The sequence below is a fragment of the Mixophyes fleayi genome, chromosome 7 (genome assembly GCF_038048845.1).
Source record: "Mixophyes fleayi isolate aMixFle1 chromosome 7, aMixFle1.hap1, whole genome shotgun sequence".
Taxonomy (NCBI): domain Eukaryota; kingdom Metazoa; phylum Chordata; class Amphibia; order Anura; family Limnodynastidae; genus Mixophyes; species Mixophyes fleayi.
In genome coordinates this window covers 123889490-123914909 of record NC_134408.1, presented here as the reverse complement: position 1 = coordinate 123914909, position 25420 = coordinate 123889490, and the positions used below count along the sequence as shown (strand labels likewise).

The following is a 25420-nucleotide window of genomic DNA, read 5'->3' as shown; positions in this document are numbered from 1 at the left end:
GGAGAAAAGAAATCTTGAATGTTTAGTTAGGCTTGGACAGGCTTAGATTTACTTTTGCTGTTGTTATATTACTGTTCTCATTTCTATCCTACACATTAAAACTAGCTGTGTGCTGGTTGAACTCTAATTGCTGGACTCTGTCTCTGTTACTCTTTGCTTTATTAAAATGAGCCATTGTCTACCCCAGGAGACAGACACAATATATTTTGTAACCCCCTGTCACTGTGTGTAGTGTTGGGGTGCACAGTTAAGGCACTGCACATCCTTCTCAGCCATGGCTAGCTCCTGGCATCGATGTAGATGACCAGAGGGTCCCCGCACATGCAGGTTATTTTTACAGTCTCTGTGAAAATGTTGGGATGCAGGTGATGTAACTTGGTGGCGCAGTGCAATCAGAAGTCTTAATAATGCGAGCACCAGACCATATATATATTGCAAAATAAACTCTTTATTTACACTCCTTCTTCGCTCCAGAACATTCTTAAACTGTTGCAGTGATAAATATGTATAGTTCCTATATAAATCTCACGTCTCCTCCTGCATAGTTCTTAAGAGCTACATGGACAGAATATCAGTGGAGCAGTCACATCCAAAATGGTGGCTCTCTAGCTCACCCTCATCTCTCTCTCACAGTAGTGTACGCTCACCCTTCCTTTGCAGGCGTAATATATCTCATCCTTTCTCTGCTGGGGGTATTATTTCTCTCCCGTTCTCTGCAGGGGTAATATCGCTCTACCGTGCTCTGCAGGGGTAATATCTCTCTCCCTTCCTCTGCGGGGGTAACATCTCTCTCCTGTGCTCTGCGGGGGTAATATCTTTCTCCCGTGCTCTGCGGGGGTAACAGCTCTCTCCCGGGCTTTGTAGAGGTAATATCTCTTTCCCGGGCTTTGCGGGGGTAATATCTCTCTCCCATGCTCTGCGGGGGTATATATCACTCTTCCGTGCTCTGCGGGGGTAACATCTCTCTCCTGTCCTCTGCGGGGGTATATGACAATCTTCCGTGCTCTGTGGGGTAACATCTCTCTCCTGTGCTCTGCGGGGGTATATATCACTCTTCCGTGCTCTGCGGGGGTAACATCTCTCTCCTGTCCTCTGTGGGGGTAACATCTCTCTCCCATGCTCTGCGGGGGTAACATCTCTCTCCCATGCTCTGCGTGGGTAACATCTCTCTCCCGTCCTCTGCGGGGATAATATCTTTCTCCCGTGCTCTGCGGGGGTAATATGTGCTTGTTCTGATCCCCTTATACTAACTTGATGTTGCTAAGCAACATTCCCACTGTGTCTCCTCTGGGTCCTAGTGCTAGGCCACACACTCAGTTACTGGGAGGTGTGAACAACAACACAAGAGGGTGTGCTACAGGTGCATAATACAAGCAGACACAAAAATTTGGAATCTGTAAAAATTTTGTGAAAACCTTAAAAGGCCGGACGCCCAGTTATTCCTTGTTGGAAAAGACTGTAGGCTGTGGCTACAACAATGGAAAAAATAATTAATGCCTTGCTAAAAGCGCAACACTGCTCGGCAGGATTCTACCAGAGTGCAGCAGTTCGTCAGCGAGGAGAACCTCAGAGGAAACAGCGTAATACAAAATGTTTGGGGGCTCAAATAATTAAAGATTGGAAACAGCCTGGTAGCTTACTACTCTGGATTTTATAAAAAGGGGTACGGTTGTGTGCTACTAACAGACAAGGTGACAGATAATGTAATCATCCAAAGCCCTGACCTACAGTCACATTTACCAAGGGACAGGCATTATTAGATTCTAGAGGCAGGGTTGACAGACAACCAAAGAATTGTTTCATAGGGATGGAACAAATGAAGTACAATATTGGAAGATGTTTGGTAAAACCTCAAATAAATAAGATGGATGCTTTGTCTCTTTAATTTACTTTGAAAAGCCAACATTGTATATATACATATAAACACACACACACACACACACACTAAAATATACAAAATAATTTAGATAGAATAGATAGATAGATAGATAGATAGATAGATAGATAGATAGATAGATAGATAGATAGATAGATAGATATGCATATACACAGAGGTGTTTATAATATATATATAAATTTAAATAATACTGTATAAGAAATTTTAGCTAGAATATTAACATTATTTAGACAATGTCTGAATTTTACCTCTTGCTTTCAATTCTATTAGGAAATAAAAATTGTTCCTACAAAAATATAAAATATATTTGCTGGCATCTAATACACTATAATAACTAACCCATGAAGCAGGTCACCATCTGTATTTAAAGCATATACTGAGTGCATGGAATTTAAGGGAACTGCTATGTTATCAGTGAAACAATAAAGAATACACAACAATAAGAGCATATTACTTTGTCCAGGTGCTTGTATGGATCTTCAGCATCAAATGTAAAGATTATTTCATTTTTAAATTGACTTCTAAATTCATTCTGTTTAACCTAGAGAGAAAAAAAAAAGGAATGATCTAAAAAATAAGTGACACGATGGATAATCATGATATGACACAATTTTTTCACTACAAACACCGCGTCTGGTAAATTAAATAAATCTTTTTTTTTTCCTTGCTTGACACAGTTTAAGAAAAAAAAAAAATTTGGAAAATAATTATATTTAAATTGCACAGATCTCACAGGTAATGCTCCTATACTGAATGAAAACATTGAAAATCTATATTTTGATCTGACAAGAATTTTTACAGTGTTTGAATTGGAAAGAGATTAGACATAATTGAAAATAAAAGACACGCGTGGCTCACTAGCATTTTACTGAAGTGGGCTTTAAATTATCAGATCCATCCAGAGTGCATTACCAAGAAACATTGAATTGTTATCTTTAGACACCCTTTTTTCTAAGAGTTTACAATTTCTCAGTTCACTGAAGCTTGGCTCCAACCTGTTATCGGAACAAAAAGAGAAAAATCATTTGCTTCAGTGCACAGAACCGATCTCACCTCAAAAAGGACACATTTCCTTCTGATAACAGATACTTCATTTGCCTGCCGAGGAGACACTTCATGCTTTACTATGAATGCAATCTTCTTCAGGTTTTTCCATTTTTCTGGCAATTCCTAGAAATGGAATGTAGAAGATGTAGTTTACCTCTGTGCAGTCTAAGCTTGGAATCAATAATGTGTACAGAACATTTTATTAGTACACTCCATACCTCTGAAAAAAAATATCTTGACAAAGCAATGTTTAGTAGAGTGGATCCTACATGTATTATGATCACGATTCTGATTATGGCTGAAACCCTGTTGCCAATTGTCAACAATAGTAATAATATTGTAATGTGTACACATTGATATTTGATCATTTTAAAGGGAGGCTCAACAACCATTTTTTATCTGATCAGAAGTTTCTCTGCATAAACACACAATGACCACCCCTTGTGGAGAATGATCGATGATATCACTTGCTTGGCAGTGCACGCTTTCTGTATGTGTGACTTTTGCTCGAATACAGCATGCGCAGTACCAGGTATCATTGGCGAATTTCCCAATTGTAGACATACAAAATGTTTATATACAGTATATGGACATATCAAAAAAACAAAATCATTCATACATCTCAAATCTCATATCAAAATACTCTCCCTCCCGCCCTCTTAGATCTACCTCTGACCTGCGCCTTGTCTTATCTCTGGTAACCACCTCTCACTGGCGCCTACAAGACTTCTCCCGTGCTGCTCCCTACTTATGGAATTCCCTACCACACCCCATCAGGCTTTCCCACAGTCTTCAAATCTTTAGACATTTTCTAAAAACCCATTTCTTTTTTGAAGTTTACTTTATCCCTGATGTTGCTATTCACACTAATACACCCTCACAGCTGCCCAATCTCCACTCTAAGCCACACTCGCTCCTCTACTTTCAGCTGTGCCTTCTTCTACTTAGAATGTAGAGCAGGACCCTCCATACCATTTGTTTTTATGTCTGTATTTATTTTTTCTGCCTTGTATGTCCCTGTTTTATGTATGTCCTGTTTTCCCAACTGTATGGTGCTGCATAACACTGTGGTGCCTTACAAATCTACAACAATAATAATAAAAATAATAATAATCAGGGATTTTTTTGGTAAGAAAAAAGGTGCCAGAACTCACATCACGTAATCAATCACTGTACACACACACACGTTAGCTGTGTAACGAAACATAACGGTCACCACCCGCAGTAAGCTCTCAGCGCGCAACCACACGACCAATTACAAGCTGAGCAGCGCCACAAGCCGAGCAGTGCCATCACAACCAGCGCTGACGAAGTACGCATGCATCGTACTCGACACAGAAGCAGCCCGGATGCACCGTTTTAATCATTTTTCCGCCGACCTGCTACGCTCGACTGGGCGATTCAAGTCCACGTGGACCAAACATCAAATCTTCAAAAGTTACTTTTAAAACTTGGAAAATCCGTTGAAAAAAGGTACCGGAACTCGGTTCTGGTGAGTTCTGTGACAACAAAAGCACTGATAATAATAATAATAATAATAATGATAATGATAATAATAATACACTCGCAGACAGAATAGACCACATGTACTAATAAGTGACCGACTATCATAAAAATGATCACGCAGACCAATTATATCTATGTGTGTACATAATTGAAACAATGGATTCTCTTGATGCGCTTGGTTGCACTGACGGCAGACTGTGTAGATATACAGAGGAAAACAATCCACTCTCAGATATACATCACCACCAAGTCACATTACCAATTTGAGCAAGTACTTTTCATAAACAGAACAACATGAGTTGTTATGCTATAAAAAATGGTGAAAAAGTGTTCTTATTCTGGTTATGAGCACAGGGTCTAAAATGACACACAGAGAAACTTGATGGAGATCCCGGTTTCAATGTCAATCTCACCTAATTTCCATGTGTTGAGTGATAATAAAAATGTAAAAGCAGTTTTTTTTAATATAATGCACAAACAAAAAAGTTTATCTGCAGCTATAGCTACCGAGGATGGAAGTGGTAAAACCTGTTACCAAAGTGGTGCCAGTTGAAGCTTAATGTGCCGTTCTCATTCCACTGTCTGTGTGTGTGTGTCTATATTAAGGAATTTAGACTGGAAGCCCCAATGAGGCAGGGACTGATGTGAATGAGTTCTCTGTACAGCGCTGCGGAATTAGTGGCGCTATATAAATAAACAAGTTAACCCGTGCATGATACTCATGCATTCTAGTCAAATCAAGCTACTTAAGGTGTTAAAAAGGTTCTTGTCATGCATTTGGGCCTAGCCCAGGCCTCCTCAGGGGAAGAGCGTTACTTCCCGACGTAAGCGCCCTTTTTTAACGTGGTTTTGTCCACATGTCACCACCTCATCATTTTTCTCCATCACCTCATCCTTCATCTTTATCGCCACATCTATCCAGATGTCTATCCAGACACAGGGATCTCTCTCAGCGGTCCTGAGTATCACACTCCTCTCGCTCTGTCACCCCCGGCAACCACCAACCACTTCCCACTGTCACCCCCGGCAACCACCAACCACTCCCAACTGTCACCCCCGGCAACCACCAACCTCTCCCAACTGTCACCCCGGCAACCACCAACCACTCCCCACTGTCACCCCCGGCAACCACCAACCACTCCCAACTGTCACTTCTCCTTCAAGAAATATATATATATTTTTTTAAAATCTTTATAAACACTTTTAACAACTAACAAATTAAATTAACAAATTAAAAACATCTTAGTATACCAAATTTCAGCCCTTTCTGAGGTTTTTTTCCACACACACACACACACTAAGAATTTAGTAGGTCAGTGTATAACTCCGCCCAGCAGGTGGCGCTGCAGCTTGTTTTTTTTTTCCACACACACACACAGACTAACACACGCCACTAGGCTTATATATATTAGATGATGATGATGATTGTCAGACCAGTTCATTTTACTCATGTCTACTACAAAAAAGATGGTGCCTGGAAAAACCCCATTGAAAATATACTCCGTGGCTACTTTATGAGGTACACCTTTGTAGTACTCAATAGAACCCACCACTGCATCCAGAACAGTTTGAATTCTTGATGACATGGATTCAACTAAGTGCTGGAAACATTCCTTAGAGATTCTGGTCCATGTTGACATGATAGTATCACCCAGTGCTGCAAATTTGCCGACTGTAAATCTCCAAATACACTAGCAAGTACAACCAATCAGATTCTAGTTATCATTTATTTAGTACATTCTAGTAAATGATAGCTAGAAGCTGCTCGGTTGCTATAGGCAACATCTCCTCTTTTCAAAGCTGCCAAAAACTCACAGCTTGATACATTTACCCCTACAGCTCAAAGGTGCTTTATTGGATCTCGTGACTATGGAGTACATTGAACTTATTGCCGCCTTATTGGAACCAGCATATGATGACATGTGCTTTGTGACATGGCGCAATATTCTGCTAGAAGTAGCCATTAGGCGATGACTAGATTGTGGCCATACAGGGATGCACATGGTCAGCAACAATACTCAGGTAGGCTGTGTCATTTAAACACTGCTCAGTTGGTATTAAGGGGCTTAATGTGTGCCAATGAAACATTCCCCAAACCATTATACCACCACCACCACCAGCCTGCACCGTTGGCACAAGGCAGGATAGATCCATGGATTCATGTTGTTTTACTCCAAATTCTGACCCTACAATCTGCACATTACAGCTGAAATTGAAATTGTTTTCTCTCGTGATTTACATAACAGAGTCACTAAATAAAATTATACCTACATCATATGCTTCACCATATACAGCAAATCACCAGCCAGGCACAATGACATTGATCTCACCAAGGCACTGCTTTTCCAGAACGGATATGATTTTTATGGATATGTCAACCCTTTCTGAAACATTCAGGTCCCATCTTTGTTGTTGTAGACATGGATATAATGAACTGGTCCGACAAGAGCAATGCGAACAGCACATTACGCTTCATGTGGCACCACTACTTTAATAGCAGCAAGAACTGATTCTTCTATCCTCTAAAGTTATATTCCTCTTCTATCCTCTGAAGTTACAGCAACAGCAAAACTTTGTTAGCACTTTTATATTATACAATACACATAGTTTTTACAAGTTTTCATACTGATATAGAGAAAGCCATCTTTATCAAACTCTGCTGTAATGAGCTTTCAGATGCTCTATTTGGCTACAGGTCATTCCCTTCCCATTTACTTCAAAATTAGGGGCACACAGATGAGGAGGAGCTTAACAGTGATAACAAAAAGGTGCTTTTGTGCAGATAGATAGTGGTTATCACTTCAGCCTCACAGCCCGGGGTCATGAGTTCGATTCCCAACCAGGAACGCATCTGTGTGAAGTTTGTATGTTCTCCCTGTTTGGTAGCTTTCCTAATCAAGTTTCCTCCCACACTCCAAAAATATACTGGTAGGTTAAGTGGCTGCTTACAAAGTTAACCCTAGTCTGTGTGTGTTAGGGAATTTAGACTGTAAGCTCCAATGGGGGCAGGGACTCACGTCGATGACTAATATTCTCTGTACAGCGCTGCAGAATTGCTTGTGCTATATAAATAAATGATGATGACAGATAGATAGATAGATAGATAGATAGATAGATAGATAGATAGATAGATAGATAGATAGATAGATAGATAGACAAACAGACAGACAGACAAATAGATAGATCCTCCTAATATGAGCATAAGCAGAGACAATATGGTCATTGCGTACACACTTAGATGTTAATGTATATAATAAAGGTCAATTGTTTAGAAAGAGCGCAGTGTCACTTTTATTTGCAAAACTAAAAAAAAAATTATGCTAATCCCTGCGCTTATTTCTTTACAGTGGTGTTATGTTTAGTTGTCATTACACACTAAGCAGCCCATGTATGTGCAGAATGTGTTTCATTTTTAGGCACTGAAGATATCTTTCACAAACTGAGATGAGTTGTAATAATAATATTAATACAGATCACAAATTTGTGGACATATATCAACAAAATAGCATGCTAAAAATTTTTTAAAATAAGTACTCGTTTCTGTTACTGACAAAACTTCATATGTGTCTTTTTATTAATTATTCTGAAAACAAAGGTATTCCAATTGTTCTAATACTGAAACAGCCATAGCAAATTGTCATTTCTTGCATAGCAATCAATTCTTTATAGAAAACAGTTCATTTAAAAAAAAGCATATTTCACATTTTTCTATGTTCTTCTGTATATGAAATGTGTAGTGCAAATAAATATTATACAAGAGGTTGATTTTTTTACCTCTTATACCATTTTTTATTTGAATTTGGCTTCCGTGAATAGACTGAAGGTGCATACAAATGAGACTGGGCAATTGTGCATAGAAAGGCAGGGACTCAGGATCCTGGAAATTCAGGCTTTGAAAAGATATTACCATGTGAAACATGTTGTCACGGGAGGCATTTAATCGGTATGAGGGAGATCTGAATTCAAAAGCAAGTAATCAGTTTCAATGGTCAGTCAGTAAGTTAGCAGCACAGCATAGGTCTGTACATTTACTAAGAAATTAGACATCAAAAGCCTTCCTCATTTTCTACAAAAAAAAAAAAAGCTTTACACAAGGCTTAACTCAGTAGTAAAATTGAGCCTATACAATTTAAAGCAATTTGATATAATTAGTAAAATAACCTCAGCTCCTAACGAGGTATTCTTCTCCTCTCCGGGGCTAGATAGTGTTTGTGCCTATGGGCTGAGATATTAAGGGGAGGGAATTTTAATGCTTGCATGTCTTTTTTTTTTCCGCTTAGCTGGTTTCCATATTATCTGAAATTTGTCCATCATGTTTTGCGATGGACAAAGAGAATGTGACACTTTAAAAGTGCTGAATATATATTCTGTAACTTAAAATACAAGTAAAAAACATATGAGATGGGTATGAGATTGAGGAGAATGATACTTTGAATAAATGGACTTTGGGGATCATACTGAGCACTAGAATATGAATGAGCTCGGGTTTTCTATTTCCACTGTATCTTGGAGCATTAGATTTTTTTATGTCTAGGTATGCTTGACACATGGTCTGCCAGATGCACCTGACCGCCGACAGAACGGAAAGAAGAGCGTCCTGATGCCTGGCAACGGGATGCAGCTTCAATGCGCATGCATGGACAGCGTGGGACCCAAATCCGGAAGAGCGTCCCGTTGCTAGGCCGCCCGTAATGGAGGACAGGCGGCCGTCCCCGGGACACATGGACAGTGCGGGAACAGCATCTGACAGATTAGACCTGCTATCATTAGCAATCCATTTTGCAGCTGATTTCCTTTTTACAAATTTTGCTACCTATATTGAGATAATTATTATTTAGTTCCTTCAACTTAACTACTCTCTTTTTTCCCATGTCTAAGGGCTCTATTTTCTTATCTAACCACCATCAGGGCCGGTGCGTTCCACCAACAGGAAGTTCGGCTCCTAGAAATTGTGCTGTCATTTGCAGGGCAATCAAAAGGAAATTTCGAGCCTGTTCCAGCAACTTCTTGTGGCCACTGCCATAGGTGCTGAAGGGGGTGTGGCCACACCACAGGCAGGACTGGGCCCAATACATTTTCCTGCTCCCTCCTCTCACCTCGGCACCCCTGCTCATATGCAGGGCCGGATTAATCCGAGGTCTAACTGGGGCTACAGCCCAGGGGCCTCGGGCATCCAGGGGGCCCTTGAAAGTGCTCAGCAGCATTAGTGATCGGTGCGGGGGCACCCCTGGCCCAAACAATGCTGCTGAGCACTGTCACTGTGGTCCTTCCGTGGCACTCAGTAATCTCCTTACTGAGGAGATCTCATGAGAGTGTCACGAGATCTCCTCAGTAAGGAGCTTACAGCGCGCCGCGGAAGGACTACAATGACAGGAGAAGGAGGTAAGCACTGGTGGGGGGCAGCAGGCGGCTAGCAGGGGGGATCTCACTGGGGGGGGCTCACAGGGGGGAGGGGGGCTCACAGAGGAATGGGGCCCTGTTAACCCAGGGGCCTCCATTCCCTTAATCCGGCCCTGGTCATATGGTGTGTACTTGCAATAGTATTTATTTAAGATATTTTTAGAATGTCCTATTTGGTCTTTGTGCTTTTATTTAAATGCACACCTCCACAGCCTACAAGCTTTAATGGTTCTCTGAGCTAATTCATCTTTTATCTTCTAAAATGTATAACTTATGTAGCTCTTTGGCATCATGTTTCATTAATACATTAATCAAATGTTACCTAAATGATCCCTCAAATGTATATTGGATTTATTAAAATATGTTCTGTTGGTATTATTGATTTTACCAAATCTACAGGTGCCTTTAGTTGGTCTTTTTACCATTGCAAAAGGTAGTTGTATTTTAATATAAGTAATAATTGTCAGAACTAGTTTTCATTGTCCCAAAAGATATCTGGATAGTTAAAATCACCTGTTACGAAACAGGGTCCCACCGGGCTGAAGACTTTTTATTCATCACCCGTTGCTCACTTATTAATCCTTGGCCCTGTCTAAGCATATACACCAGATCATCTGTGTATTATGTTTATTGTTATTTCATGTTATTAGGTATATTTTGTCCTTGCTATTACCTGCAATATTGTATGTATTAGAAATATAAAGAATATTGCCATATTGTGTGAAAATAACAGGACAGCAGAAGTCATTTTGCTTGTGTTAGCTAAGGTAATTACCATTTGTCTCAAATGTCCATTATTATGAGGTGTGACTTACATCTGGGTCGTAATAAGAAAAATGGCTAAATTACTGTTAACATAGCTAACTGGCAGCCCATGTTAATTAGCTAGGTCAAGAGGTAATTAGGTTAGAACACCCTGAGGTGTCATTCCGTGATATAGTATTGTAACCCTTTATTTAGTGCATCCAGTCAAATAGCTAATTCAGTCCAGCCATCCCATTGTATAATCAAGGTAACAGAGACAGTATATCTAACAGTTAAATAATTTAAGTGTCCACTGATAGATCCCTGCTGAAAGGGGGAGGAATGAGACATTAGACCCTACTCCCTGTGTAAACATCCAGGAATATAAGAAGAGCAGAATGACAATAGACGCTACTCTAGCTTGGAGGATCCTGGTGTACAAGGCATCAGCAATAGGGACTCTGGGCCAGACATTGCAGTGCCGCCAGAGGAAACCCTTCCAGGACAGGGTCTGTGTGAGCCAGTAGCCCAGGCTGAGGGATACAGGACTATCTAGTTAAACAGTAGTGGTAATACTGCGGGAGGATAAGACTCTGAAAGGGACTGAGATTATTACTTTGGAGCGCTGACTGCAAGAGGCTGCTGGGGATACACGCTACCATTTACCCTGTACCTTGTGAACATCTTATGGTGTTGTGCTGTCGTAATAACCCTGGATATACTCTGGTCTAGCTGAGTGAGTTGAACTTCCATCCCAGCATAGGGTGGTTTCCTCACATCACCCATGAGGAGGACCAACTTATTATTTCCTGCCCTTTCAATTTGATAGGGTAATCTGTTTTAAATTATTAATTACAATTTGGTACAATCCTCTATGTTAGACTGCTTATAACAAACTCCAATTGGTACTTTATTGGTCTTTTTTCCCCTAAACATCTACCAATAGAGACTATATATTGTCATACTCTTCATGGATACTCTGGCAGGTCATAAACAGAGATCTATATATACATTAACCCCTTCCCCTTCCCTACCCTCAGTTATAGCCATTATATCATAATCTTCTTATATCATTTACAGTCCTGGGGAAACAGATTACCCTATCTGTCCTACTAGTATTTAATCCTCTACCACAAGCACCTGTTTGCCCTTCAGTAGCACTCCTGTTCCCATTTTTACTGGCGCAGGTCACCTGAAAAATAATAGCACGTGTTACAATACATTTCATATTTCTGCTGCCACTTTTCATTTACACATCTCTTAAACGCCTCTCCTAAACTCTTCCCCCTTTATACCATTATGTCAATTGACTAATACCTGTTTCTTGGCTGCACTATCTTGCTCACAGTTCTATAGGCACACTCCCAGACCGCCCACCCCTTCCTGTGCCTAGTTTAAAAATCTCTCCAGCCATCAAACCACCTTTTCCTCCAGCAAGACTGCATCCTCCTTGTTGAGGGGTAGCCAAACTGTAGAGCTTGTAGCTGACAGATAAATCACCCGAGATTATCAATAGCCCAAACCCTCTTTCCATCACCAACTTCTCAGCCCCTTATTAACCACTATAAGCTCCCACTGTCTTTCAGGTTATACTCCTGAACAAACATCCATAAGATCAGCCAATTTGGCATATTTATTGAAGTGATTCTAATCAGGAGTCATTTAAGAGCAGAGGACATACACATATACTTGAGAAATATACTTTACATCTGATATGGGCAGCACAGTGGCTTTGTGGTTCGTACTTCTGCCTTACAGTACTGGGGTCATGGGTTCGATTCCTGACCGTTGCCTTATCTGTGTGGAGTTTGTATGATCTCCCCATGTTTGCGTGGGTTTCCTCAGGGTGCTCCAGTTTCCTCCCACAACCCAAAAACATACCAGTAGGTTAATTGGCTGCTATTAAATTGACCTTAGTCTCTCTTGGTCTTGGTATGTTAGGGAATTTAGACTGTAAGCTCCAATGGGGAATGGACTGATGTGAGTGACAGGGCCGTAACGATGGTGGTGCGGGCGGTGGCAGAAGGTCAAGGGGGCGCAGCAGCCGCCTGCTACCTGTTTCCATACCTTCAGCCCTTAAGTTCCGCTTAAGGGCTGAAGAGAGAGAGGGATATTAACTTACAAGAGTTTGATGCTTCAGCCCTTAAGTTCCGCAGTCGAACGCATGTGTGTTCCACTGACAGGAAGTTCGGCATTTGGAACATGCGTTCCACTGCAGAACTTAAGGGCTGAAGCATCAAACTCTTGTAAGTTAATCTCTCTTTCTCTCTCTCTCTCTCTTAAAGTAACTTAAACCTACACATACTGCAGTATTTGAGTTACATTGAGGCATTATATGAATAAGACAGACAATTTAGTATCACAATTCGAATTAAGTATATGTGAACCCCCCCTTAAAGTCATGCCCAGTACAGTTTATGTAAAATAAATATATACTTTGTCCTTTACATAAAACAACTAAACTTATGAATTTCTTCCGCACTGCTGTACAGAGAACTCATTTACATCACTCGCTGCCCCATTGGCTAAATTCCTTAACACACACAGACAGTTTTGCTGTTCTTATTTGAGTATTAAGTGCATAAAATATTAGAATACCTATTGCTCTATATTTTTTTCATACTTTAAATGGTCATTAGGGCAGAGAGCTGGTTGTTAATTTATTGGAATCCCACCACTGTGTGTATATGAATATATATATATATATATATATATATATATATATATATATATATATATATATATATATAAGAATTATTTCAATAAAGTGCTAGCCACACCCACACATTAGGTTGGCCACACCCACTTGTCAAATGCCACTCCCACTTAGATGGGGGCGCCGGTGCCCTGTCTCGCCCAGGGCACTAAAATGTCTAGTTACGGCACTGGTGAGTGAGTTTTCTGTACAGCGCTGCGGAATTAGTGGCGCTATAGAAATAGCGGATTAAGCTAATGATATATAGCCAATTGCAAACATTATGACTAGAATAAATTAAGCAAAATCCCCTCCCACAAAATCCGACACTAGGCCCTGGACCTGACAAGCAGAAAAGTTTCACCCCAAGAGCCAGCATAATCAATGTGATATATCTAAATTCTCATAGCATAATCATGATATTCAATAGTAAAGCAAAATATTTGTATTATGCTAGCTACTTATTACAGAAATGCTTACTTTTAGTACCTGTAATTTATATATTATCTACTTAAGGATTACTTATCTCTAATTTCACGTAAAGGCAAGGAAGAGACAGATTTAGAACACATTCTAGTACTTAAAAAAATAAAAAAAAGTCTCCTATCCCTGGAAGAAAACATAATTAAATGAGTTACTTTCTGCTGCTAGCAAATATAGTCATACATTATTATTTTTTTTTACTTCAGTATGATTTAAATACAGCAGTGTGTGATTTTATGTGGTGATAGCCAGTTGCACAAAAGTACCATAAATAAATATATGTATAAGAAAGGATAATGCAGGGTCTAGTAAATATTTTTTAAAAAATCATAAATAAGGGGGTGCTTCCATGTTGTGATGTCATTAAAACAGGTTTATTGTAAAGCACATAAAATCAACACTTTCCAGAAATCAACTTGATTGCTGCGATGTGTATGCTGTGTGTGGAAGGAATCAAACGTAGAGATCTGGAGATCCCTCTTCTACTTAGAATGTAAGCTCTCTAATGAGCAGGGTCCTATATATCCTTTGTTTTCATATCTGCATTTATTTTGTCTACCTTATATGTCCCCGATTTATGTATGTACTGTTTTCCCTACTGTATGGCGCTGCGGAGCACTGTTGCGCCTTACAAATCTACGATAATAATAATAATGATTTATGAACTGCCTGTAGAGATCAGGGGATAAATGTATCTGGCAAATTTCCCGCATCCCGCTAATGCCATCACAAAATGACGCGATTCGCAGTGAATCGCGCCATTTAGGTCCCGCGTGGACTGCAGTCTGCTTGGTTTCAATACCTATAGTGTGATTTATCAAGTGGAACAACTGAGAATTTTATAAAGTACTGATATCCTCACAACCGCAGGAATTTCAACTCTATTGATTTTCAACAGTTTTCCACCTCTCTCCAACACCTTCTCTCCCCAATTTCTACATTCTCCTCCCCTGATCGGGCAGTACCCTATTTTCACCAAACCCTTGCAACTGCCTTGGATCAAGTGGCTCCAGCAACACTACATACTTCGCGTAGACTTCGTTGCCAACCGTCACACACTACAGTAACACAAACTCTACAAAAACGTTCTCGTAAAGCAGAACGTCACTGGCGTAAATCTTGTACCTCTAATGATTTCATCACATATACTGATATCTACCACTACTATAGAAATGCTCTGGACACTGCTAAACAAACCTACTTCCAATCTCTCATCTATGCTCAGGCTTCTAACCCCACTCTGAGCCACTCTGTCAGTCTTTACATTGGCTGCCTGTATTTCAACAAATCTTTAACACATTTAAATCTCTTTTGAATCCTCCTGCCCCAAATCCTCCAACTACCAACAGTGCTCATGATCTTGCTTCCTATTTCAAGGACAAAAATGATAAGATCAGACTTGAAATGATATCATCTCCCTTGACAAGCAATCAGCTCAATTCCTTTGTAACACCCTCTGACACTCTCTCTTTAAAATGAAGAGGAAGTTTCTACTCTCTTCTCATCTTCCTACTCTACCTCCTGTCCTCTTGATCCCATTCCCTCACAAATTGGTATGTCCCTGTCTCCGGTGCTCATTCCCCCTCTAACTAAAATCTGTAATCTATCTCTTTCTACTGGTATTTTTCCATCACTATTCAAGCATGCAGTGATTACTCCCATTTTAAAAAAACAAAATTCTGACCCTAACTCTCTCATAAATTACCACTCCATCTCCCAACTCCCATGCCCCTCCAAGCTTCTCAAGAGAATTGCCTACACTCGTCTCACACACTTTCTTACAGCAAACAACCTATTGGATCCTCTACAGTCAGGCTTTCGCTCTCAACACTCCACAGAGACTGCGCTGACCAAGGTTATCAATGATTTGATCACAGCAAAAAGTAATAACCAATACTCTCTTCTAATTCTCCTGGATCTCTCTGCTGCATTTGACACTGTTGACCACTCTCTCCTCATACAAACGCTGCAATCCCTACGTCTTGAAGGCACTGTCCTATCCTGGTTCTCATCCTACCTATCTAATCAGTCTTTCCGTGTTAATTTCTCTGGATCCACCTCTGCTCTGCTTCCTTTATCAGTTGGAGTTCCACAAGGCTCAGTCCTAGGTCCTCTGCTATTCTCTATCTACACCACTTCACTTGGAAAACTAATAAGCTCCTTTGGATTTCAGTATCATCTCTATGCGGATGACACACAAATCTATCCATCCTCTCCTGATCTTTCACCATCTGTGTTGTCTCGTGTTACTGACTGTCTTTCTGCCATTTCATCTTGGATGTCTTCCCGCCAACTCAAACTCAATCTCTCAAAAACTGAATTAATAATATTCCCACCCAAAGACAGAAGCTCCCTGCCTGACATTTCTATTTCTGTTGATAACATGACCATAAATCCCACCCCGCAAGCTCATTGCCTAGATGTAATCCTTGATTCACAACTGTCGCTTATTCCACACATCAACTCTATATCTAAATCATGTTACATACACCTAAAGAACATTTCCAGAATACGCACATATCTGACATAAGACACCGCAAAAACATTAATTCATGCACTTATCATCTCCCACATCGACTATTGCAATTCCCTCCTTAATGGTCTTCCCAAAGTCAGACTTGAACCCCTACAATCTATTTTGCACGCAGCGGCTAGATTGATTTTCCTTGCAAACCGTTATTCCTCTGCTGAGCCACTCTGTCAGTTTCTACGTTGGCTGCCTGTATTTCAACGAATCCAATATAAAATTCTTCTACTAACATATAAGGCCGTCAACACCTCCGTTCTGCACAAGATCTACGTCTCTCCTCCTCTCTCATCACATCCTCCCATTCTCGGTTACAGGACTTTTTCCGGGCTGCACCCACTTTGTGGAATTCCCTCCCTCGCACAGTAAGACTTTCCTCTAGTCTTCAAACCTTCAAGCGTTCACTGAAAACCCACCTCTTCAGACAAGGTTATGATATTCCTCAACTAGCATCTTAATCTCCCTAGATTACCCTATTACCATCCTCTACACTGCTAACACAAGACAACAACCCTCTGACCAACATTGCCACACACAGCCCACTCAATACTTTTTACCTTTGCATTCTAGCTGGTCCATTAGGCAATATGATGTAGCACATGCCCTTGTGTTTCAAACTCCCATTGTCCTATAGATTGTAAGCTTGCGAGCAGGGTTCTCTTACCTCTCTGTCTGTATATATTACCCAGTATTGTCTTATTAATGTTTGTTCCCAATTGTAAAGCGCTACGGAATTTGCTGGCGCTATATAAATAAATGTTGATGATGATGATGATGATATTTTGAATTATACATGAACAATTAGAGAGGTGCTTAAGAGACATATATGCTAAACAACAATTGTGCACTTTGTATAATTTGTATGGTAATCTACTAAATATAATTTCACATTCCTGACATTCAAAGTAAACTGTAAAAAATATATTTGGTGTTTGGGCAGCACGGTGGCACATGGGTTAGCATTGCTGCCTCACAGTCCTGTGGTCGTGGGTTTGATTCAGACCAGGGCACTGGAGTTTGTATGTTCTCCCCGTGCTTGCGTCGGTTTCCTCCCACACTTCAAAGACATACATGGTAGGTTAATTGGCTTCTGATGAAATTAACCCTAGTGTGTAATAGGGAATATGGATTGTAAGCTCCACTGGGGGAGGAATTGGTGTGAATGATTAAATAGTGTCTATAAAGAGCTACATAATATGTAGGTGCTATATAGATAACTGTATAAATAACTAATGCATACATTGTTTTCATTATTAAGAATCTAGAGCAATCATTACGGCAGGGTTTCCCAAGCCCAGTCCTCAGGGCTCCCTAACAGTGCAGGTTTTCCATATCTCCTTGCTGGAGCACAGGTGTATTGATTACTGACTGACACATTGTAACAGATCCACAGGTGGTCCTAATTATGTCACATGTGATCCAGAAAACCTGCACTGTTGGGGAGCCCTGAGGACCGGGTTTGGAAAACCCTGCACTGCGGTATATTCAAGGAGGCTGATATTATTATAATTTATTTATATAGCACCAATCATATCACACAGCGCTATACAGAGAATATGTAATCATTCACATGAGTCCCTGTCCTTTTGGAACCTACAATCTATATTTCCTATCACACATATATAAACCTAGTGGGCTCCATGTTGCCAGAAGTCAAGTAACCTAGAAGTATGTTTTTAGAGTGTAGGAGGAACCCGAAGCACACGTGCTGTATTTGGGACCGCAGTATATGTTTTGACATGTACAAAGATCTAGTTCTCGTTAATTTAAAATAACACAAACTACAAATTCAGACACTCTGACATCTACTTGCACAGGGCAGAAATAAAGCAACAGCAACAAAAGGATGCACTGATCTATGGTTCATTCAAATAATTGTGACTTTCCACATCCTGGAGTAGAATATTTATTAAAATAATTATTAGAACAAACTCTATGAGGTTTATTTAATAATGCAAATGAAGATCTAAGTGCAAACATGCTCAGCTTGGCTATTATCAGCTCACACTATTCAGCATCAACAGGTCTTGGAGCTGCACACATTATCCGAAGCACTTATATTCTGCTTAGGAATAATGACTACTTTAACTTGGCATTTTCCCTATGTCATTTTCTGTGTTTCTTTTTGAATTGCCCATAATCTTAATCTTATCGCTGATTGTGACTATTTTGCGACTATCTTCAAAAATGCTAATCACTATATTCGCAAACTCTACTTTTTTATCACTTTGAGACATGTTATCAATCTTTGCAATTCTCCAATACAGAAAAAGGCCCCTTGCACATGGATTGCTGTTCTGTACACAACCTCGTTCCATTTTCCTGTAAGTGTGTAACATCTAAAATCGTAGGGACAAGCAAAGTTTTACAGAGAAGTCAATAATACAGAATGAATCTCAAGCAGTCAGGACTGTATCCTACAAAAATCTCAATGCACTTTGTCATCATTGTCATGTAAACTTAACCCTCTAAAGACTCCTCAAGTACAAACTGCTAACCTTTCTTGGCAATATAGTTTTAGTTTGTATGTTTAACACTCAGTTGCATTATAAAAGATTTATTTTCCGGGCTTGCATTATTGCTCTCTTTGAACGCTGCTTTAAGCAATCAAAGATAGTCTGTTACCTATTTAGTTTCTTCTGCTGCGTTTACTTTGTGCTGGACACCTATATGTCGATCATGTTGCATGGCCTGAGAGCCAAGTCTTAGCATCTAATTTATCTACTTAGGTGACCTATTTGCCCGAGATCTGGCTGATAGGCGCATGGGCTGATCCGCCGGATCTATTCCATCAGTATTTAGGCTGATGTCTGGACGGAAGATGATGGCAAACAGGTCAATAGCGGTCACCTTCTTACCAACATGCGCAATAATAACCTGGGGCCTGATTCATTAAGGATCTTAACTTGAGAAACTTCTTATTTCAGTCTCCTGGATAAAACCATGTTACAATACAAGGGGTGCAAATTAGTATTCTGTTTTGCACATAAGTTAAATACTGCCTGTGTGCTACATGAAAAAAACAGACAGTATTTAACTTATGTGCAAAACAGAATACTAATTTGCACCCCTTGTATTGTAACATGGTTTTATCCAGGAGACTGAAATAAGAAGTTTCTCAAGTTAAGATCCTTAATGAATCAGGCCCCTGATCAATGTTGTTAGATTTTGGCCATTAGGCTTGTTATGGGGTTGCCCATACTGAGATATCAGGGAATTGCTTGATGTTCTTGTGTGTTGCCAGCTTTAGTTATCATTTGATGGCACCAAGACCCAGCTCCTATAACTTGCAGACATACTTCATGGGTGGTGGTTGTGTCCACGTATTATAATATCTCTATAGGTACACATGCATTAAAGCACATATGATTATTCAATGTATTTACATGAGTTTATAATGACCTAAACAGGTAACATGTAGTAAACACAATTAACAATGTATATACATTTATAATTATTATTAGAACTGATTTTTAATCAGGTTTCATGCGTTGTCGATGCAGGAAAAAAATGTATGTTATCTGTATAGATGTGTAATTACCTGTAAGCACCTGAGGGTAAATATATCAAGCTGCGAGTTTCTGTCGCATTTGAAAAGGGGAGATGTTGCCAATAGCAACCATTCAGATTCTAGCTATCATTTTGTAAAATGCACTAAATAAATGATAACTAGAATCTGATTGGTTGCTATAGGCAACATCACCAGTTTTCAAACCCGCCGGAAATTCGCAGCTTGATAAATTTTCCCTCCTGGTTTTTGTCCATTTACCTTATAAGTCATTCTAATGCAGATCTCAGGATATATTTCTTGGGGAGATTCTGCTGGCATCTAATTTTAAGTTCGAAACAGACCCTCTTCAGTGAATCTCCTCCTTTCCCCTCTCACCTTAGCCTCACATGTTAGATTTTCCTTTAAATTGTAAACTCACTTGGTCTGGTAGTGCTACGTTTTTTTTCAGTATGATATTTTGCATCATTTTTATTATATCCTCCAAAAAATGTACAGCACTAGAAATTAAATGTGTTTTATAAATACTCAATAATAATAATGCTCACTTTGACTTCCAAAAAGTTCTTTTTTTTACTAATTTTGAAAATAAATTCTTGTGTCAGGTTGGCTGAAAAACTTTAGATTTGTAGTCACTTGATGTTATAGAGTGATAATGACTTCACATTCATTGCAATTACAGGGTTCTGTGCTCAATTCATCAATGTGAGAACTGTTTTTTTACAGAAGGGTAGAAAAATGGTTCAATTGACTCTGATGCTCAATTATTTTAAATGTTAGTAACTCCCAACAAAGTACATTCAAAGACTATTGTAATAGTACTGTGCAGAACGAAATAACAGTAATCCAATTTTTTGCAGCGATATTTAAAAAGGTTTGTGCCAAAAATTTAAAGTACTTCTTTTGCTGTCCTTTAATTGGTTTTAAAGTAATCAAATGATATAGGTTATGAAGGAAAGAATTTTTTTCAAATAATAAATTGTGAGCTGTGTATGGTCTTAGTTTCCTATTGTAAACACATATTTTGCTATACTTTTGTTAATCAGCAGGATATACAGCAACACAACAGACTCATGACTAGAGGAACAAATGGTATCACCGCAGAGTGGCTAAGCCTCCCTGCTATTTAAGGTAATGGTGGCCAATCACAGTGCTTCCATAGAAAAGAGCCTGCCTACAGCGATACACTGAGGAATCCATCTGCCTAGTAACAGCTGGGACGGAAGAATCATAGTGAGTCATCACGATTAGCACGGCGGCTCATTACAGAAAGAGAATTGATGGTAAAATTGGGGGATATGCAGTGTTTTTATCAATGACTTGAAGAAGAAGAATTTATTTCCTAAGGAATATGCTTTACACTGATTATTGAATCACTTATATGTTAGGCAGAGAGGATAATCAATTCTTGTTTCTTACTTCAATTTGTACGTAGATATGATCAGGTAGTTGCTGTCCGTAGATTCTGAGCAGCTCAGCAGTAGATTTAAGATATCTGAAGTTCTCTTCGGTAGATGGTCTATCCCGTATTGCCATTAAATGACCCATAGTTTCCACGAGCACATCACAGTCTTCTCCCTCCCCTTTTGTGGATAGGCCTTTTTCCGTGTGTTGAATAAATTCAGCAAGCTCATTAACACTAAATAGAAACATTGACCTACTTTAAGCAAGCATAAATCACTCAATAATTACCACACATTTTACATTTCACAACAAAAAAATTACAAATGAAAATATAGAAAAGTAGAAGAACAATTAAAGAAGAGCACTTGTTGTGACAACTTATTGTACTGTACTCTGCAGTACTGCAGGAAATGTTAACTGTTTTTTTTTACATAGTTTAAGATTATGTCATGTACGTTATAATGATTCTAAGTACAATATAGAAAGCACAAAATAGACTTCAAACTTTTACGGTTCTCTGAACCTGTCCAAGGAATTTTCACTCGTATTTTCATCACCCACATGTTTAACAAATGGATTTCATGAAAACAGATTCAGAGGGAATGACTGAGGAAAGTTCAAATCAATAAGTTGCAAAAAAATACTCAGGAACATGACAGTTACCTGCATGTAACATAGTTTACCAAATGATCTTTAAACATCAAACTCCATCTCTTGATGGCATTCATCAGAGAGATTTTGAAAGGCTTCACATCTACGAGGAGCCAGCCATTAAAAGTCCTTTCATTTTCAAACTCTCCAACTTCTTGATAAAGAGATTCGTAAATACTGATCTAAAAAACAGATGATAGGTCAACAATTAATGATAGAACTGCATTCAGTGTTTCCAATATCCTTTCTTAAAATTGTCACCACAATGATGCCAGAAATATATTTGAAATTCCAAACGGCCAAATGAGTTTTACTATCTGGAAAGAAGATCTGAAAACCAAGGGTCAACCCTACCACCAGAAACAGGGCAGGCTCATCAACATCATAACGATATGAATACATTTAATCTAAGCTCACTAGCCTCATCCTCTTTTTCTTGACTATCTTATCACTGGCTATAAGAGTCCCACAAGAATGCTTGAAGCACATGGGCAAGGAAATGGCCACCTTCAGCTCCTGGTCCAAACATGTCCAGAAATGCTTTATAAATGAGCCATGTGGCAGCCCAGACTGAATTGCTAATATCAATGCAATCATATAATGTGACATCTCAAACCATGAATGTTGCACCATTGCATGAATATTCTTCTGCTGATTCTACTGCCAAAGAAGTCCCAAGTTCAGCAGGAAGTAGGTGATCTGACACTGCCTAACTACCACTCAAGTTTGTCCAAGACTTGTATTAGAGTTTGATGTGCTGAAAAGATCAGAAGACATACACCTGCTTGTATGTTGGGAGAAGGAACGAGAGTCTCTCTGTGTCACCCCAAGATTCCATTATCTCAGATAAAAAATATAATCTTTCCTGTAACCATTAACTTTCCCTTAGAAGGAGCTGCATCTCTAAGCAAAGCACTTACAGAGTCCAGGATGAACCAAACAAGCAAGAACACAAAGTAGTATCTGTCACTCAAATATAAACATCAATCCCTCTAACCTGAACTATAGTGATAATCATCAATGTTACGCTAAACACTTCTGAAGAAACAGAAGTAACTCAGCAGCTTCAGCCCTTAATCCTATTTCCAGGCCTGGCACATCTCCAGGAGTCTCTACATAATGTTTCAACATATTTTCCTGTAAATGGCCATGTTGCACAGGGCAATGATTATTTGCCTATTTTAATTTATTGACATGAGTGGTGGGTATTGAGAAAAAAATGCACACACAGTAAACTCATTTGCATTAAAACTCTAATCTTGGACTAGCTTGCACTGTAATCTGTCATCACTATATTGAAAGAGTGAGAAGAATGTTAAATTATTGCGCTAATATTTGAATATTTATTACTTAATTCATTTTACATAAAGTATAATTAAATGAAATCAAGACTTGGATTCTGTATTGTCTGGCATGGTACAGGTAAATTGAGCACATATGCAACAAACAGTGCAATTTGGCCGTGTTGCAGTGCACTGGCCCCACCCACTCACATACAGCGTGTTTGTGAGTGCACTTCGTGCGAATGGACTTAGAATATTGCATGGAATGCTACCAGGTATACTGTATATATTCACAATATGAAGATACTGAATGGTAGCAAACAGTTCCTCTGGAACAGAGGTTAAACATTCCATCTACAACATCCATCCTACTATTTTTCACTACGTTCTTCTTCATTTAATAGCAATTATTCAGAAGCACAGGGGTTATATACATTTTGGTATATGATGGTTTTCCAGTTAAAACAGACAGACGATGTTCAGCTTCAGGGCAGTGGTTATCCGTGTATATCCGCCAGAAGCCATAATATTTTCCACTGGATGACAATTGAAATTGAGTCATTTTGTTTCAGCAGAGCTTTACCTGTTCCTTGAAGTGCTCTAACTGCGGTGAGCATTCCTGTAGTTCATAATCTGCATACAATTCCATCTCTTCGGCGCTAAGAAACCGACCATACTGGAGGAACTGCTTCATGAATTCTGTTTTATCATCCGTCCACAAATAGCTGTACTTTTTAAAGTGCTTCTGATACTCTTTCACATTAACAATGGTCGAGTGCACCCTTCTCATAATCTCTCCACGCATTTCTTTCAGCTCCTCCATCTCATCAACATCTAGCTACATGCGAGACATAAAAATGAGTTGTATGTGAAAGACTGTGATTATTTTTCCCAATAAAGAAAGAAATGTAGAAATGCTTCTACAAGGAAAGAAGGGGGGGTAACGGCTACTATTCAATTTCCAGAGTGGTGGAGTGTTCAGTCATAGCAGACACAGAATGCAGTGGCTGCATTTTAAGATGAAATGGACTACTTTGAATTAATTGGCATTTAAAGCTTTACACTGAGCTGGTTGGTGAATACCCTACAATGATTTATACAAAATGTTCTGATAATAGGTACATTAAAATATCCCTGACCTGCTGAAATACATGTTTAGCAAATCATTGTGGATATATAGAGAGAGGAACTGTGACTTGACTTCCTCCTTCCTTAAAATGAAATGATGCAAAAAATGTAGAGGTACAGTATTATTATTGCTTACTTGGTCATATGTATTAAAAGGGGAAGTGCAGTGGCGGGATTGGGGAGTTCTACGTTCCTGTCCTAGGTAGAGAGCGACAGGCCACTCTATACTATACGTCTACTCAAACTGTTCTATAAAAAAATTCCCCTAAAACCCTGTTAGGTGTCCGGAGTCCACCCTTAAGGGAGAAAAACATGCATCTCTAAAGTACATGTTTTTCTGTCATATCACTTTCACCAGTTACAGGTCTGGTATAAATGCAGAGTGGTATTGATGACAGCTGTGTATACATGCTAGAACATGTGTTTGAAATCAAGAGCAACTGTAAAAATGCATTTTATGTGCAGTAGACATTAATAATATCATGATAAATGTATTTCTTTGGAAAATAAAATGAAAGAAAAACTTTTTTATTTTTAAATGTTTTTTTCATTAATGACTATGGGCCTGATTCATAAAGGATCTTAACTTGAGAAACTTCTTATTTCAGTCCTCTGGACAAAACCATGTTACAATGCAACAGATGCAACTTAGCATTCTGTTTTGCACATAAGTTAAATACTGACTGTTTTTTCATGTAGCACACAAATGTCAACTTTAAATTTCAGTGTACAAATAAGCTATCAAGTATTTGTGTGCTACATGAAAAACAGTCAGTATTTAACTTATGTGCAAAACAGAATGCTAATTTGCACCCCTTGCATTGTGACATGGTTTTGTCCAGGAGACTGAAATAAGAAGTTTCTCAAGTTAAGATCCTTAATGAATCAGGCCCTATATTATTAACAGCTGACAATAATTGAATAGGTCTCTTTTATTCTGTGCGCTCTGCTGAGACTTTATATTCCATATATGTATTGTTCGTGTCCTGCAGTATATTGTGTCTGTCTCAATACGGCAAGTGCCTGACATGTACTTAGAACTGTCTTAAACAAGACGTTTCTTCAGATCTGCTTGCAGTTGAAAAGGGACGTGCGTATGCACGATTTATGTGCACTTCTAAAAAACGCAATACATTCATTTTGAATC

At 39.2% G+C, this 25420-nt stretch overlaps 1 protein-coding gene across 1 annotated transcript in view; it reads right to left on the bottom strand.

Moving 5' to 3' along the window:
• LOC142098555 (dynein axonemal heavy chain 11-like) overlaps positions 1–25420 on the bottom strand; it is a 325973-nt gene that overhangs the window by 222212 nt on the left and 78341 nt on the right. The window contains exons 17-21 of the mRNA XM_075181390.1: positions 23729–23983; positions 21875–22044; positions 21227–21446; positions 2951–3067; positions 2352–2438 (exon numbers count right to left, since the gene is read on the bottom strand). Of these exons, the coding sequence (XP_075037491.1) occupies positions 2352–2438; positions 2951–3067; positions 21227–21446; positions 21875–22044; positions 23729–23983 (849 nt within the window). The remainder of the gene's footprint in view (positions 1–2351; positions 2439–2950; positions 3068–21226; positions 21447–21874; positions 22045–23728; positions 23984–25420) is intronic.